The sequence below is a fragment of the Oxyura jamaicensis genome, chromosome 18 (assembly GCF_011077185.1).
Source record: "Oxyura jamaicensis isolate SHBP4307 breed ruddy duck chromosome 18, BPBGC_Ojam_1.0, whole genome shotgun sequence".
NCBI lineage: Eukaryota > Metazoa > Chordata > Aves > Anseriformes > Anatidae > Oxyura > Oxyura jamaicensis.
Genome location: NC_048910.1, coordinates 772001 through 786367, shown reverse-complemented (window position 1 = coordinate 786367; position 14367 = coordinate 772001). Strand labels below are relative to the sequence as shown.

The window sequence follows — 14367 nt, the reverse complement described above, 5'->3', positions numbered from 1 at the left end:
ACTCAAGTTTTCAAACTGCATTTAAAATAACACTGTTTGTTGGCTAAATAATTTCAAACCTGTTCCACTACTTATGCCTTTGACTTTATACTCACATGTGTGGATTTTGGAAAGGAACTCCAGAAGTGTTTAGAGTAAATCTTGCTGTGGACTTGAAAGGTGGATTTGCAAAATTTAACTTCAGCGCTTTGCGTTTACCTGGGAGACAATGAACAGAAAGTAAACTTTTTGTGAGCAACAAAATACCATTTTGTAAGAGCATTTGGAAATAAACAGAAAAAAATAAATACATTTTAAGAAAATGAAAACATTTTACAATGACATTAGCAAATCATAACTTGTGTTAGGGACACAGAACTGGAAAAACTGAGTCAATTCTCACTCCATGATCTTCCCCCATCCCATTCCAAGCCAGTCGCCAAACAGAGGTGTCCCATGGACCTTCTGTTGCAACTGGAGTGTCAGCATCAAGCCAGGACTACCAACAGCCATGGGCCACCTCCACACCCATGCCTTGAGCTCCCTCCATGCACAATCACTCATTTAAACAGATTTCTCACCGAGCCCAACTTCAGTTAGATGGCAAAGGAGGCTCAACTTACTTGACACAGCTTGGGCATGCCTCCTAGATTCAGGATGGATGACTCTGGAAAAGGGGAAGGCGAAGCACTGGATGTGCTTCAGGACTGACTGGTCTGCTGACCCTCCTCAGTCTAACAGCAAGGAGGCACAATCAGGCAACATCTGCAGTCTGGAACACGCAGGAAAGCCCGTGACCACCAAACAGCCACCAGCACCCAGCTGAGGCTCCGCAAGGCCTGCCACGCCAGGGATGCACCACAGCGCGCCTGGCTACACTCTGCCTTGAGGTCTTGCTGCATGATGCAGTTGCTGCTGCTGGTAGGATTAGACCAACAGCATGTGGAGCTGTACAGCGTCCCTCTGACCTTCCCCAGTTCGTAGTTTTCACTTAGGAATCATCACCTATTTCCTCTATAATACCTTTGACTTCTAAATTACTAATTCAGCTTTGATCTTGCTGCAATACAAGCACCTATCTGGAAACATCTGCAAACTTGTTGCACTTTCTGAACATCACCTCATTTGTTATAACTAAATGCCACCCAAGAAACTCATACAAAATTCAGCAGCACAAAACCAACTATTCAAGGCTTTGCATCAACCACTTAAAATAAACAACACATCGTTTTTATGTGACAATTCACCTGCAGATTTCAATAAAGCCTCAGCTGGCAGTACTGGCAACCTTTCATCACTAATGACAGAGAAAAGGGACAGCGAGGATTTCCAGCCTGGGCATCCAACTGGCTGGGATGATGCCTGCTGCACTGCAGAGCTCAACGCTCCCAATGTGTCTTTCTTGGGTATGTTACCCGCAGGAGACCGCACAGTAGGAACGAGGCCACAAGACTTCAAGGAGACTAACAATAAAATACTTGTTTTTAAAAATCCTGAACACACTGCAACAGGGAGAGCAATGAACAGCAATGCTCCTTTCAAAAGTAGAAGTATAGACCAGTTCACCAGAATATGGAGAAACGTCACTGTTCGTGTTGACAACTGGTCTGCTTTGGGGTCCTTTTTTGGGGGGGAGGGGGGTACTGTTGCATCCTCTAATTTTGTCTTGTAAAAAATAAAATATAATTAAAAAAAAAAAACAAACTTTGGCTTGTACATTCGTATGCAAAAGAACCCAAAATTTCCCTCAACTGTCTTGTTTGATGAATTGATTTGTAAGCTCAAGGTATCCTTCAACAATGCTGGGGCATTTTCAAATTTCATCTCTCAAATCAAGTCTCATCTTTTTATTTTTTCCTATAAAGACAATTATTTCCACATTTCTCCCACATCCTCGATTCTACTGAAAATAATTTAATTGGAGCCGTAGGGTGCCTCCCTGAGCTCAGCTGGGTGGCCTGGTATCTAAGTTCTCATCAGCCTCCAAGCCTACCCTTCACTGCAGCCATAAGGAATATCTTATTTTTATTACTTATATCTACCCCAAAAATGACTCACTTAGAGCAAGACAACACATAGAGTACCTTTATTAACCAAATTTCCTCTACAACTTGGACACTGTCACTCTCACTGTGAAAACGTCTGTCCTCCCAGACAATGGCTACGTGCGTTGAGGCCCTGCTTCAAGGACATGGTCAAGCATCACTCGGTGGTGGGAAGTAGAGAGTAATTTCTTTCCTCTATGCTTCCACATGGCCTTTGCTTGTTTGTTTGTTTGTTTGTTTTTTCCCCTTTTTCTCCTTTCCCTTTTTTCCCTTTAGTTAAATTGCCTAATTAATAATATTTTGCCTTAATAATTATTTTTTCCTTTAATTATTTTTTTTCTTATCTCAATCCATGAGTTGTTTCTTTCCTTTTCTTCTTCCTCTTCTCTTCTGAGGAGAGGAAGTGAGAGAGCAGTTGTGGTGGAGTTCAGCTGCCTAGCAAGGTAAAACCAACACACCACCCTCACAACAAAGAATTTTTTCCTAATATCCAGTCTGATATTAGGAAATCCTCCCTTCGCACAGGTTTGTGCCACTCCCTCGTGTCTTATCAGGGAGAAGTGACCAGCACCTCCATCTCCATCTCCCCTCCTCAGAGACTTGTAGGGAGCAACGAGGTCACTTCCTTTTCTCCAAACTAGAATAATTAGTGAGAGGCAGACACAGCAACAACACATTTCAAAGAGCACCAGGTGACAGTAACATTTCTTTCTTTTTCAAATGCCCGTCCATACACACACACCATGTCCTGATGTCCTCTTCCCTCAGCAGCTGAGCAATTCTTATGCTACCAACCATGCAGCGGATCAAGATATAGTTGTTGAGTGGGTACAGAAAGCAGAGTCCCTAAGCTCTCACTCTTGTGGCACATGTGCCCAACGAACATCTGGAGAATCACTTAAAGGAAGCAGCAGAGCTCAGTTCTGCCTTGTACGCAATGCAGAAATAGAGGATTTGAAAAAAAAACATAAAGGTAGCAAAACCAAAATTAGAGCCCATCCATCGCTCCCCGTGGAATTCAACGGCAGAACACAACACCGCTCCACATCTTTGGTATCAATCATTTACAGTAGTCCAAAAGATCAGATACCTGCACAGCCAACAAAAGCATTCAAAGCTAATGCTAGCAATGCTGTTAGCCAACAGAGAGGCAGAGCAATGTGCACGTCACATCTGTCTCTTGAGTGGTCCTGCAAGGCTCCTGCGACACACAGCTCCGGCAGGTCTGCCACCAGAAGAACTGGGGCCTCCTGGCAGGGCCCACCATGGTAGTCCAACCTGCCACATGGCTGAAACACCATGCCACCGCCTGACCAAACTCGGAGGCCTCTTCTGTCTAAATCCTTGAGTGCCTCTGCTGTCTGAAAGCAAAGAATAGGCACAGAATTCACAACTGCCCAGGGTCTTGGGGATTGCAGACACTCCTAAAACTTTCTCTGGCTCATTTATTCTCCCCAGTACCCCCCAGCACGGTGCAGGCTAGTGGTGCCAGTGCTTGGCAGGTACTTCCAGATGATGGTTATACAATCCCTTACTCACTTTTCCTGTTACTGTTGCACAAATTCTGCTCTCAGACTGGATCCAGTGATTTAGAGCTTTCATCATTCTGGTTGTGTTTTATTCACACGCCTGAATGAAACACTATCCCTCTCTTTCAAGGGCAATGGTACACAAGATTTTCCATTTCCAGCCATGACACTTACACAGCGTGAATGTTTGTCCTTGAAGTGGCCCAAAAGAAAGCAACACAATTAACTAATAACTCCTATCAGTAAAATCTCCTCTTCTAAAGACCTGCTCCCATTCTTTACCGATCTGCATGCTTTATGCACTAAGTTTCTCCTTCCTTCCAAACGGCGAGAGGGTGTTTTTTTTTTTTTTCTTTTAAATCTATTACTTTCTCAATAAGTTTCTAATAGTTTCAACAATGTCAGTCTAACACCTGGATCTGGATTTTCTACAGATCCAATCAACACAGAAGCACAACCTACACTTGGAAAGCAAACAGGATTGTTGCTTTTTCTCAAGTGTTCACCACAGAACAGGACTATGGGAGACATGGCCATCTTCAGAAATGCTGGGAATTTCCATTTACACTACTGCAAACAAAATGGCACATGAAACAACACACAAAACTTAATTATAAGTCAAACTAGTCAAACTACAGTCACAGCACATATTCTTCTCCAGTAGCCTTTCAAAATTGAGTACTTCAGCTACCCAATCGGAGTTTCATCCCCCAAAAGACTTGAGAGCTACACACCCCTACTCCTTGCAAAAACTTCAGCCAAAAGTAACTGGAGGCAAAAGAGTTTCTTTAGATATATGTGTTTTGCTGGTAATTTTGCTGTACGCAGATTTAATTCAGACCCCCTTGTTCCTCTGATATAAAGAGGCCTGGGATTAACGTTGTTTCTGAAATTAGCTAATGCCTCTATCACCATCAGGGTTACATGCTCAAAATTGTCCTAAAACATGCTGTAGAGCTGCCTACCTGATGTCATTAAACATCCTTTAACAGTTTTGCTAACAGTACATAATTCTAATCACTGACTGCTGTAACACCCACATCTCTTGAGAACTGTGAATGCACCAAAGAAGTAAAAGTTTGGGGGAAGAGGACAGAGAAGGCTAATTTTGGTATATATTGCTTTTTTCATAAGTGAGGTTAAACCTCAAAACCAGACCTGAAACTATAAAGGTTCTTCAGTTAGGGTCTTCCCAATTTTGACTCATAGATTTGTCAAACTGCACATTAATGGTCATAATAAATTCAGATTACATCTGAATGGAGGATGGCCTCAGTTTTGATGAAGTGGTAACAGAAGCTTACGTTATGAGAGAATCTAAACAGGAGAGTATCTATTCTAGGTTATACTTATCTCAGAGCCAAAACAGCTTTTTAGTGCATGTTCATTTTCTATCCACAAGATGATAGTAATGCTTATTTCAAATCATTACATTCATAAAACAATAGTATTCTTGTGTTCAAATCCATTTTTAAAAAAGTCTGTTTTAGCACCAAGCTGCTGTGTAGCACTGAGATAGCAGAGGATATTTTCTTTATGTCCACCTATCCAACAAATGCACATCCCTTGACATTTCATTGACTGTAGCCAAAATGGACCCAGCGAAAAGTAGCTGGGAAGCCTTACAAAGTGCACACTAGAGACCACCTACACAATGGCCACAGAAGAACAACCCAGACTCATAACACACACTTGTTTCCTGCTGCACTGGTAAGTAGATGCTAGGTTAAGTACATAATTATTTATGTGCTGCTACCCATCACCAGGATTAATCCAGGCACTTGGCTCTGCAATTACATTCTCATCACTCTTTTTGAGGCTGCTTTACCATAACCACAGACAACCAGTCTTCATGCAAGAGGAAACATTTATCTGGTAGATAAAGTGAAGTACAAAGTATTCCTTCAGTTATACTCTGTATTTTCACTTCACCTGGGACAAGTACAAGTTCAACAAGTCTCTGAGTCACCTCCAGTTGGAAAAAAATCTATTCTTTCCTAGAATTTCCCTACATTCCTGCATGCCACACATCAGTAACAATGATAACAATGTCCCAGTTATACATATGAAAATGCTTGGTTTCCAAGCAGTAAGACTTTCAAAGCAGAAGTAGATAAATTGATTTTCTTATGGGTTTCTGTCTTCCAGGGATACAAATTGGCCCCTGCCAAAGTGCTTTCCACTTGGTTCTGATCTGTGATATCAACCACTTTTTGTCACAATGTGAATGTGACCATCACAGAGTGAATGTGACCATTCTCTCTGGTTGGACACCAAAGTCTTTCTGCTGCTTGCAGAGCAGCAATATGCCAGGAGCCAAGTCCACACTTTATTTCTTTATTCTAGTAAAACCAGGGAAAAAATAAAAAAATTAAAAAAATGAGTTATGGCAGAAAACAGCAGGCAAAAAAAAAAAAAAAAAAGGCAGAAAACCAGCAGGGAAGAAAAAAAAGGACATTGTAATGAACTTTGCAGCCTTTTTATCTTTTCTTTGTAATACTAAAACAAGTTAAAGAGAGAAAATGAGGAGGAAAGGAAGTCAGGAGGAGGAAAGGAAGTCAGGAGGAGGAAAGGAAGTCAGGAGGAGGAAAGGAAGTCAGGAGGAGGAAAGGAAGTCAGGAGGCCAGGCAGGTTGGGTGATATGCTTGGTTGAGAAGAAGGTTGAATGTTTAAAGACTAACTTTTTAAAAATGGAAAATTGCAATCCAGGTCCAACTTATTCCAGAGCATCTCAAAACACAGCTAGTGCATACTCTCACCTGAGCTAGGAAAAGAACACACAAAAGAAACAATACAGAACTCTCTGTTTTTCCGAGAACTCCTACTGTCTGCTATGCAAATAGTTAGATCATGTCTGCTAACAAAATTCCTGCTTTGATGTTCCTGATGCTGACGTCCTGAATGCACCCAGGATTCACGGCTTGCTGACTCTGCTCCTGCCAGGACAGTACTCCTTTCCCATAAACTCTTCCAACCTGCATTCTTTCAACTACATTTCCTTCCTTTCCAGTCTTGTTTATGGAGCACTCTTGTTCAAGTACTCCAAAGACAGCTCTAACTTGTGAGTAAAGCAATCTCCAGCCTTGCCCTCAAGACATACTATTTTTTCAAGAAAAAAATACTCAAATTTTGAAACCAAACATGAAGAACTTCAGCACATACAGCAGTTTAGTTGGCAAGTCTGAATGGAAGGAGAAAACTGGAATTTTAGTTAATAGTTTTACAAACTGTATCTACAGAAACTCACTTTGAAGAACAACAGCACAAACATTTTCAGTACTTCTGTTACATTTCCCTTTAATGAAACCTGTGATTTAGAACAGTCCAAGAGCCAGAATTCAGATCCAAGATGACAACTTTGCACTCCAGGAACATACCAAGTATGCTCATTTTAGGAAGTCACCTCATTGGAGTGTTTATGCATAATTCATCTACAGCCCCAAGCATGCTTCCACAACAATACAGAAGCCCAGATCAGGCGGGACTCTGGAACAGTTACTGGTCATTACCTTTCCCCCTCATGAAAACATTATGAAGTAACACATTTGTACTGAACAAAATGCTAGCAAGACATTTCGCTAATTTAACAATGGGAGGAGGCTCACAGTTGCTATCCGCACCAGTGGACATGCCCGTCTGCAACTTGCAAAATGTGGTTAATGTTGCTTCCAGCAGCACATGCAACTGCTTCTATAAATACCTCTCCTACAAAGCCTGGCTAAAGTAGGTCAGGCTTTGAGAGCAAGAAACTGCAATCAGATTAAGATCAGTTCTCTCAGACTGGAAACTCCCATCAGTAAAGTCCTAAGATTGAAGTCCCTGAAATGTCTAAAATCCACCATTAACCTTCAGAATTTATTATCCCTCATGCTACCCTGTGTGAAAATGTCATCCACATGAATAGCCATAAACGGAGTTAAAACTATTTGAGCTTTGGGGGCAGATCAGCTGCAGTAAGAGCTTAAATCTGTGCCTGTACCAGCATTATATGCTGAATATAACAGGACACCCCTACACACGTACGGCTATGTGCACAACAGTGCTGGTGCCAGGCAGCTGTTTGCCCAGAGAGAACAGAACAGTAATGTCGAAAGTCACCTCTCCACCAAAACTGGAATTCAGGCAATTTCCAGTTGGAGAGGATCAATATGTTGCTCAGCCACACTCAAATGCCAAAGCTGGCAAAACACTGGAGAGAATCTGGAAGGTCCAGTTGTTCCAAGCAACTTTGCCCAGCCACCACATTGGAGTTACAGCCAGAGCAGATGCTTGTGAAAACCGGGCTGCCCTCTAAGGCATGCTTTGTTTCAGTCACAGATACTGCAAAATGTTCATGTGTGGTTGATGCCATGTCATGTTTTCTCCTGCTGCAGCTAATCCTATATAGACCATAGTGGAGCAGTTGTCAGAAGGGAACAGTCATGCTGGCCTGGGAAATTTACTGCAAAGCACCTGGAGCCTGTCCTGATGTAAAAACAACAATAAATTATGCAAAGGGCCGTGCCAGGTGCTTTTTCATTATGAAAGAGCACAGCAAATTCTAAAATATACTGTGGGGAGAAAGACTTGGGGGGGGAGGGGGCGGAGTCCCAATTTTAGGAGCACACAGACTAAAAGCAAGGAAAAAAAATCTGCCCTTGAGACCTTTGCTTAAGGTCAATGGAAAGGATTTAGTTTCTTTGGATAAAGCAACAAGTATGTTTCCATCATCCCTCGAGTTACCTTATGCCAGAAAAGTGGCAATGTCAATCACAGCCTGCATCCCACTGGCTCCATTAAATAGCTCGCACCCACCACTGAACCTTGCGTAGTGAGAAGAACAGCAGGCATCAGGAGTGTGGGGCCTTCTTCCATTTGAAGACAGAGTTCTTCTGGGGGGAGGGACTGATTCTGTTCACCTTGGAGTGAGCATATCAGGTTTTATAATTCTGAAGACTTGAGACCATGACATGAAGCCAACAAAACCAAGAAACACTGGAGTACAGGAACGTCTGCAGGAAAGAATGAAGAAAGCCCTTGGCCATTAAGCCAGGAGGCATCTCCTGACAAAGTAGCTTTGGATTTCCTAAGTGTAATTGCTGATAACTCTCTAACTCAAAAAAAGGCCCACATGGCACTCACCATGTGGCATTAGCAGGTGGCATTAGCAGAGCAAGTCTAGGCTCATTTAGGAAAAATGTCTCCCAAGAAGCCAACAGAAATGATTGAAACTTCTGATTCCTCCTCCTTTGCAAGGCTCTCCCTTACCTCTTGCTTTTCTCCCATGGGCTGCCATCACATGGAGGCTCCGTCCCTTCACTCATCAGGTCATCCCTTGTCACTGCTCAGGAAGAGGCAAGCTGCGAGAGGGGCTTCAGTACCCAGCCCCAGCTGCTCCTGACAGCAGTCAGAAGGAACGCCCTGCTCCACATCTCCATGGCACAGGAGGCTTTGTTTCTGCTGCTCCCTGCTCAGAAGCCTGTTAAACTATTTTTTGCGCCTCATACCACCTATGTGAAGGGCACTGCCCAAGAAAGCACTGATTTTCTGCAAGAGGTTTCAGCACAGGCAACACTGATCCCTGCCAGTTCCAGCTCCCAGTGCAACTCTTACATTCATGTCTTCACACCTCCCCAAGACAAGCCCCTGCAGCCTTTCCAAGGTGCACAGGTACTAAAGCACTACCAGGGGACATGGGCCCTCTGCTCGGAGGGGGGGCTCAGGCAGCATCCCATCCCAGGACACAGACACACACACCTTGAGCACACCAGAGAAAACGGATCAAGTTGTTCTGAAAAACAATTCAAACTGATTAGTGGAAGGCTGAGAGGAAAACCACAAGAACCCTTACAAGTTAGAGGCAACTGAAGAGGTACCAACACGCGTTATCTGCCACCAACTGGTTGGCAAAGCTGAGAGCGTGTGCATGAAAACATTAATGCTGCACAAATATGCACAAATAAAGTGCTGGAAACAACTTGTGCTAGGGTGAACAGACTTGTACTGGAGCATGCTTTTAACACACTGAAGACTCCAGCAGGCACGGGCTGATCAAGGCACTGGGTTTCTTCTCCACTTGACCACTGTTTCCATTAGCAAAAACCCTCTGCAACGCAAGGGCAGCAGACCTCTATGTTGAGGTTGGATCCAAAACTTTACAATGTATGCTTATTTTTCCAAATATCACCTGATACCTATCCATAGCTAGAACTACACTGAGCCAAATTTTCAAGTTAGAATCCGTTTCACGTAAGCTAGGTTCCTTCTCTGTGAGCTCCCAAATGTCCTGTTCTTTTGAACATCTAATCAATGTTTTTAAAGACTTAACAAGGAGCTGACCCTTTCTGAAAACAGTCTCCTTTGCAAGGTTATTTAAAATACATTTATCTATCTGCATTTGTAGAATCATAGCTTATCCTGAGTTGGAAGAGACCCCAAAGGATCACTGAGTCCACTCCTGGCTACACACAGTACCACCTAAAAATCAAATCCAACGTCTGAGAGCATTGTCCAAATGCTTCCTGAATTCTGGCAGGCTCAGTACTGTGACCACCGCCCTGGGGAGCCTGTTCCAGCACCTAAGCACCCTCTCAGTTAAGAACCTTTTCCTAATACCCAACCTGTACCTCCACCGGTGCAGCTCTGTGCTGTTTCCTTGGGTGCTATCACTGGTCACCAGAGACTGGTCGTCAACACCTGCCCCTCCGCTCCCCTCATGAGAAGGTTATGTAGGCCATTGCACTGGGAAAGATTTTGCATTTCTGCATTAGGAAAACTTTTGGTCTGCACCTTAAAAACAAGAACACAGACCCAAAAAGCATTTTTGCTTAGTTCTGTTGAACTACAACTGAGGTTGTGCAACTACTGAAGAACAAATCAAAACACAAATCAACAGAACATATGTAAGCTTTTAGTTGGCTTTGAAAGTATTTTATTATTTTTAACTCCTTCTTCAGAGAATTTCTGCTCAGCAAACCCAAGGCAATTTTTTGCTAAGCTTCAAAAATGGCACCTGTAGACATGCACAGATCTATTTTTGTACTTCTCCAATCTGTAATTTCATTAAATATATATACATTTTTTTCATTCAGTAGGTAAGAGCTAGACCTGGAGAACACTTCCCTGAACACATCCTCTTGTCTCCTTGTGAACCTTCAAACCCTGCACTATCAGGCAGTCAAGTTCACACAGGGTGCACTTGACCTCTTGCACTGGGCGCTCCAGCCCTCAATACCTCAGCATTTTGAGCAACACAACCCCAATCCAGCAGCTCAGCCATGTGCAGGCTTTCAGAAGACGAAGGACCTGCCACTGATCATCCTCTCTCCCTGTCATGCAGTTCCTTGGCACTTGTATTTCAGACACAACCCAAGTTTGTCACAGCCCACCCAGCGTGGCAGCAGCAAGAGCCTCACTATGGCCACGTAAAGTCTGACTGGCTCCAGGGCCCCTCACTTGCTCATATCCTATTTTCGCAGGAAAGCAGATTCCTGATGCTGTAATGGACATATGCCATGCAGTACTGGGAATTTCCTCTAGTAAGCATGCACTGTGGCCATGAGTCCTTCACTACTGCATCACAGCTCTTCCTGGAGCACAGAGTACTTTGCTTTTCCATTCTAATTCCTTGAAAAGCAAAGGAAAATTCACACAGCAGGGGAAGAAACACCTTAAACAAATATTGGTCTACTTTCTGTTTAAATTCTTTTGTTCAACCCATTTTTCATGTTAAAGTCCAGTAGAAACAGCCAAACACTCCAGTTATTTCTCAGCACCAAAATAACTCATGCTCGACAAACACTCAGAGGCCTAACTAAACATGACCATGGTACCCTACAAACACAGGCTTGTAGTTTCAGATTTCTTATGGAAAAAACTAGCATCTCCTTGTGTGCTCATAAACAAATAAATACAAAGCTTTAGGCTGTCTTCTGAAGACTTCAGTATCAATTTGTAATATGCTGTAGAAGAAAGAATAACATAGGAAAGAGTCCCTTTGTTTTGCACTGCTCAGATGTGCACGAAAGCATCAATCGGCTTTTCCAACAGAATTTGGAACTTTAATAGACTGGCAGCATCAAAATCTCTTCACAAGGATGCATGGGACATTCCTGACGTTTACATTCAGCTGCCAAAACACCTGAGAGTGTTAGGAGTGGACCTTGCTGCTCTGCTCTCTTCTGGAAGGACAGAAGTCAGAAAATAATGAACACCTCTTCCAACACTCTACTGAAGGCTGGCTGCAGCAAGTGAGTTGTCATGGCATGGCAGCCTTCAACAGTTTGCAGAAAACCTGAAACTGCCTCTAGCCTACCGGTAACTGGGTGCTCCTGAAATTTTTAATCAATAGTCACTTATGTGACAGAAATCTCCATTTTTGTTTGCAAAGTCAGCACAGATGGAAGCACTGCAATGTTTAGATTTCTTTCTAATGGAGAACTGAATAGCAGCACACGATTCTGACTGAACCAGCATCTCTGCAACACTATACTCCACATAACTTCACATAAACTTCTGCAGCCATAAGCTATATAGAACACAACTTTGCTAAAGCAGTCGGTGCAACTCTAAGCGAAGAACTCAGACTCTGCTACTCCAGAGAGGATGGAATTAGTAGGAACAGATAGATTAAGATCAGTAGTTCATGTGGGGCTTTTTTTAGAATCCTAATGAGAGCAAGAATCATGCAAAAAGTAAAGAGCATAAAGAAACAAAAAACTGCGTCAACATAATCTGCAAAGGAGGAAGCTGAAGATTTTGTGGTTTTCCTTTTCTATGCATTTCCAGATGAGTAAAATCCCGATGATTCTACCTACAATGAAACCAAGCACCTAAAGATCGTGGCTCCAGCATACAAATCACAATCTTTAGGTACAGATTCTGTCAAAGGTTCTGCTTTCCTTCTTCTACCATCTAGATCAACATGGTCAGCTTCTCAAGTCGCCCACAGCTGAATGAAGACACAGAAACCAACTCTTTCCCAAGCGCAGGAGCTTCAATAAAAAATGCTGCCTTTCTATCACTATGCCTTGTTATTACTATAAAGAGGTGTTTTTCACTCACCATGTATGTATAGGGCAGCATTATTTGCAGGCTCTGACCATGGAATATGTGTCCCACCATGCTTGGCACTAATGTCACGCAGAAGGAAGACCTGCACTTGGGAACATGAAGAGTGAGCACAGCAGGATCTCTGATCACTTCACACCTGTGTTACCACCACCAGCAGCAGCCTTGCTCTTTCCCAGCAGCAGCCTTGCTCAGCCCTGACTTCTTTTTCCTGGGTTAGTTTTCACCAGCCTGCTATACCCATTACCTTTGCTGTCTGCTGCTCCCACTATGTGCTAGCACAGGAAAAAGTAAAATGAGCAATGCTACCTCCTTCAACATTACTTTTCACAGAATTACAGAATGGGTGGGGTTGGAAAGGACCTCTAAAGATCATCCAGTCCAACCCCCTCGCAGAGCAGAATCACCTAGAGCACCTTGCGCAGGACGGCTTCCGGGCGGGTTTTGAATATCCCAGGAGAAAGAGACTCCACAGCCTCTCTGGGCAACTGTTGTACTCTGTCACCCCCCCAGTAAAGAAGTGCCTGCTCACATTGAGCTGGAACCTCCTGTGCTTCAGTTTGTGCCCATTGCCTCTCATCCTGTCACTGGGCACAACTGAAACAGACTGGCCCCATCCTCTCGACTCCCTCCCCTCAGGTATTTATATAGACGTTACTGAGATCTCCCCTTGGTCTCCTCTTCTCCAGGCTAAACAGGCCCAGTTCTCTCAGCCTGTCCTTGTGCGACAGGTGCTCCAGTCCTCTCATCATCTTAGGAGCCCTCCTCCGAACTCGCTCCGGTACTTCTATGTCCCTGTGGTACTGGGGAGCCCAGAACTGGGCACAATGCTCCATGTGTGGCCTCAGCAGGGCCGAGCAGCTGGGCAGGATCACCTCCCTTGAGCTGCTGGCAACACTCTTCTGAATGCAGCCCAGCATCCCCTCGGCCTTCTTGGCCACAAGGGCAAATTGCTGCCTCCCTCCCGGTCTATCCAGCTAGTAAATTCTGAACACTCCTTGCAGTCCTGCCATACAGGCTGCTCTGATCAACCCTCGCGGCAAGGAACTGATGGAATTGTTAAATCACTTCTGGTCACTGCCACCAACTTGGGGCAGTGTTCAAAGAATGAGGGCAGTCACCAGGCTGGACATGACTCACATGAAGACAGATTAAAGAGCTAAATCTGTCTGCAGTTTGTCTCATGAAGAATAAATATAATAGCCTATAAATATATGAACTATGTAAATAGGAAGGAGGAAGCTGTTATAGGAAAATAATTAGCAACGTTAGACAGAAAATCACTTCTGGCCTGACACCTAGCATACTATCTCCCACATAAAGGTGAAACCTCTGAAATGGCAAGCAGAACTTTCAAGTACCTTCTTCACCGGAGGAAGGTGCTCCTCTGTCACTGAAACACTGACCGATGTTCTATCTGAAGGGACCTTACAAGAACTTAGAGGGACTCCAGTACATCCACACATCCTGTGTCATCCTGTAACGCCCTTGCTCAGAGCCAGAACACAGGACATCCCTGGCACCCTTGATGATGCCCTCCTTCCTCCAAAAACTGCCTAAACAAAATTTCAAAGACCACCTATTAAATGCTCTAAACGTGACTTGCTGAGTACAGTACATGTAGTAACTGTACAATGTGCATGCTTTGAAGAGCACTCTTAGGCAACATGATGTTTGATTCCACATTTAAGTCTCAGGTGTCCCCAAAGGGCACTTTGTATCAAACACACAATTTAAATACCTGTTCAGGAAGATTAGTCAGAGCA

At 43.6% G+C, this 14367-nt stretch overlaps 1 protein-coding gene across 4 annotated transcripts in view; it reads right to left on the bottom strand.

Annotated features, from left to right (window-relative positions):
* Nucleotides 1-14367, bottom strand: part of MAP2K4 (mitogen-activated protein kinase kinase 4) — a 98968-nt gene that overhangs the window by 61970 nt on the left and 22631 nt on the right. For all 4 annotated transcript variants that reach the window (XM_035342682.1, XM_035342683.1, XM_035342684.1 and 1 more), the window contains one exon: nucleotides 96-198. In XM_035342682.1, coding sequence (XP_035198573.1) covers nucleotides 96-198 — 103 coding nt within the window. The remainder of the gene's footprint in view (nucleotides 1-95; nucleotides 199-14367) is intronic.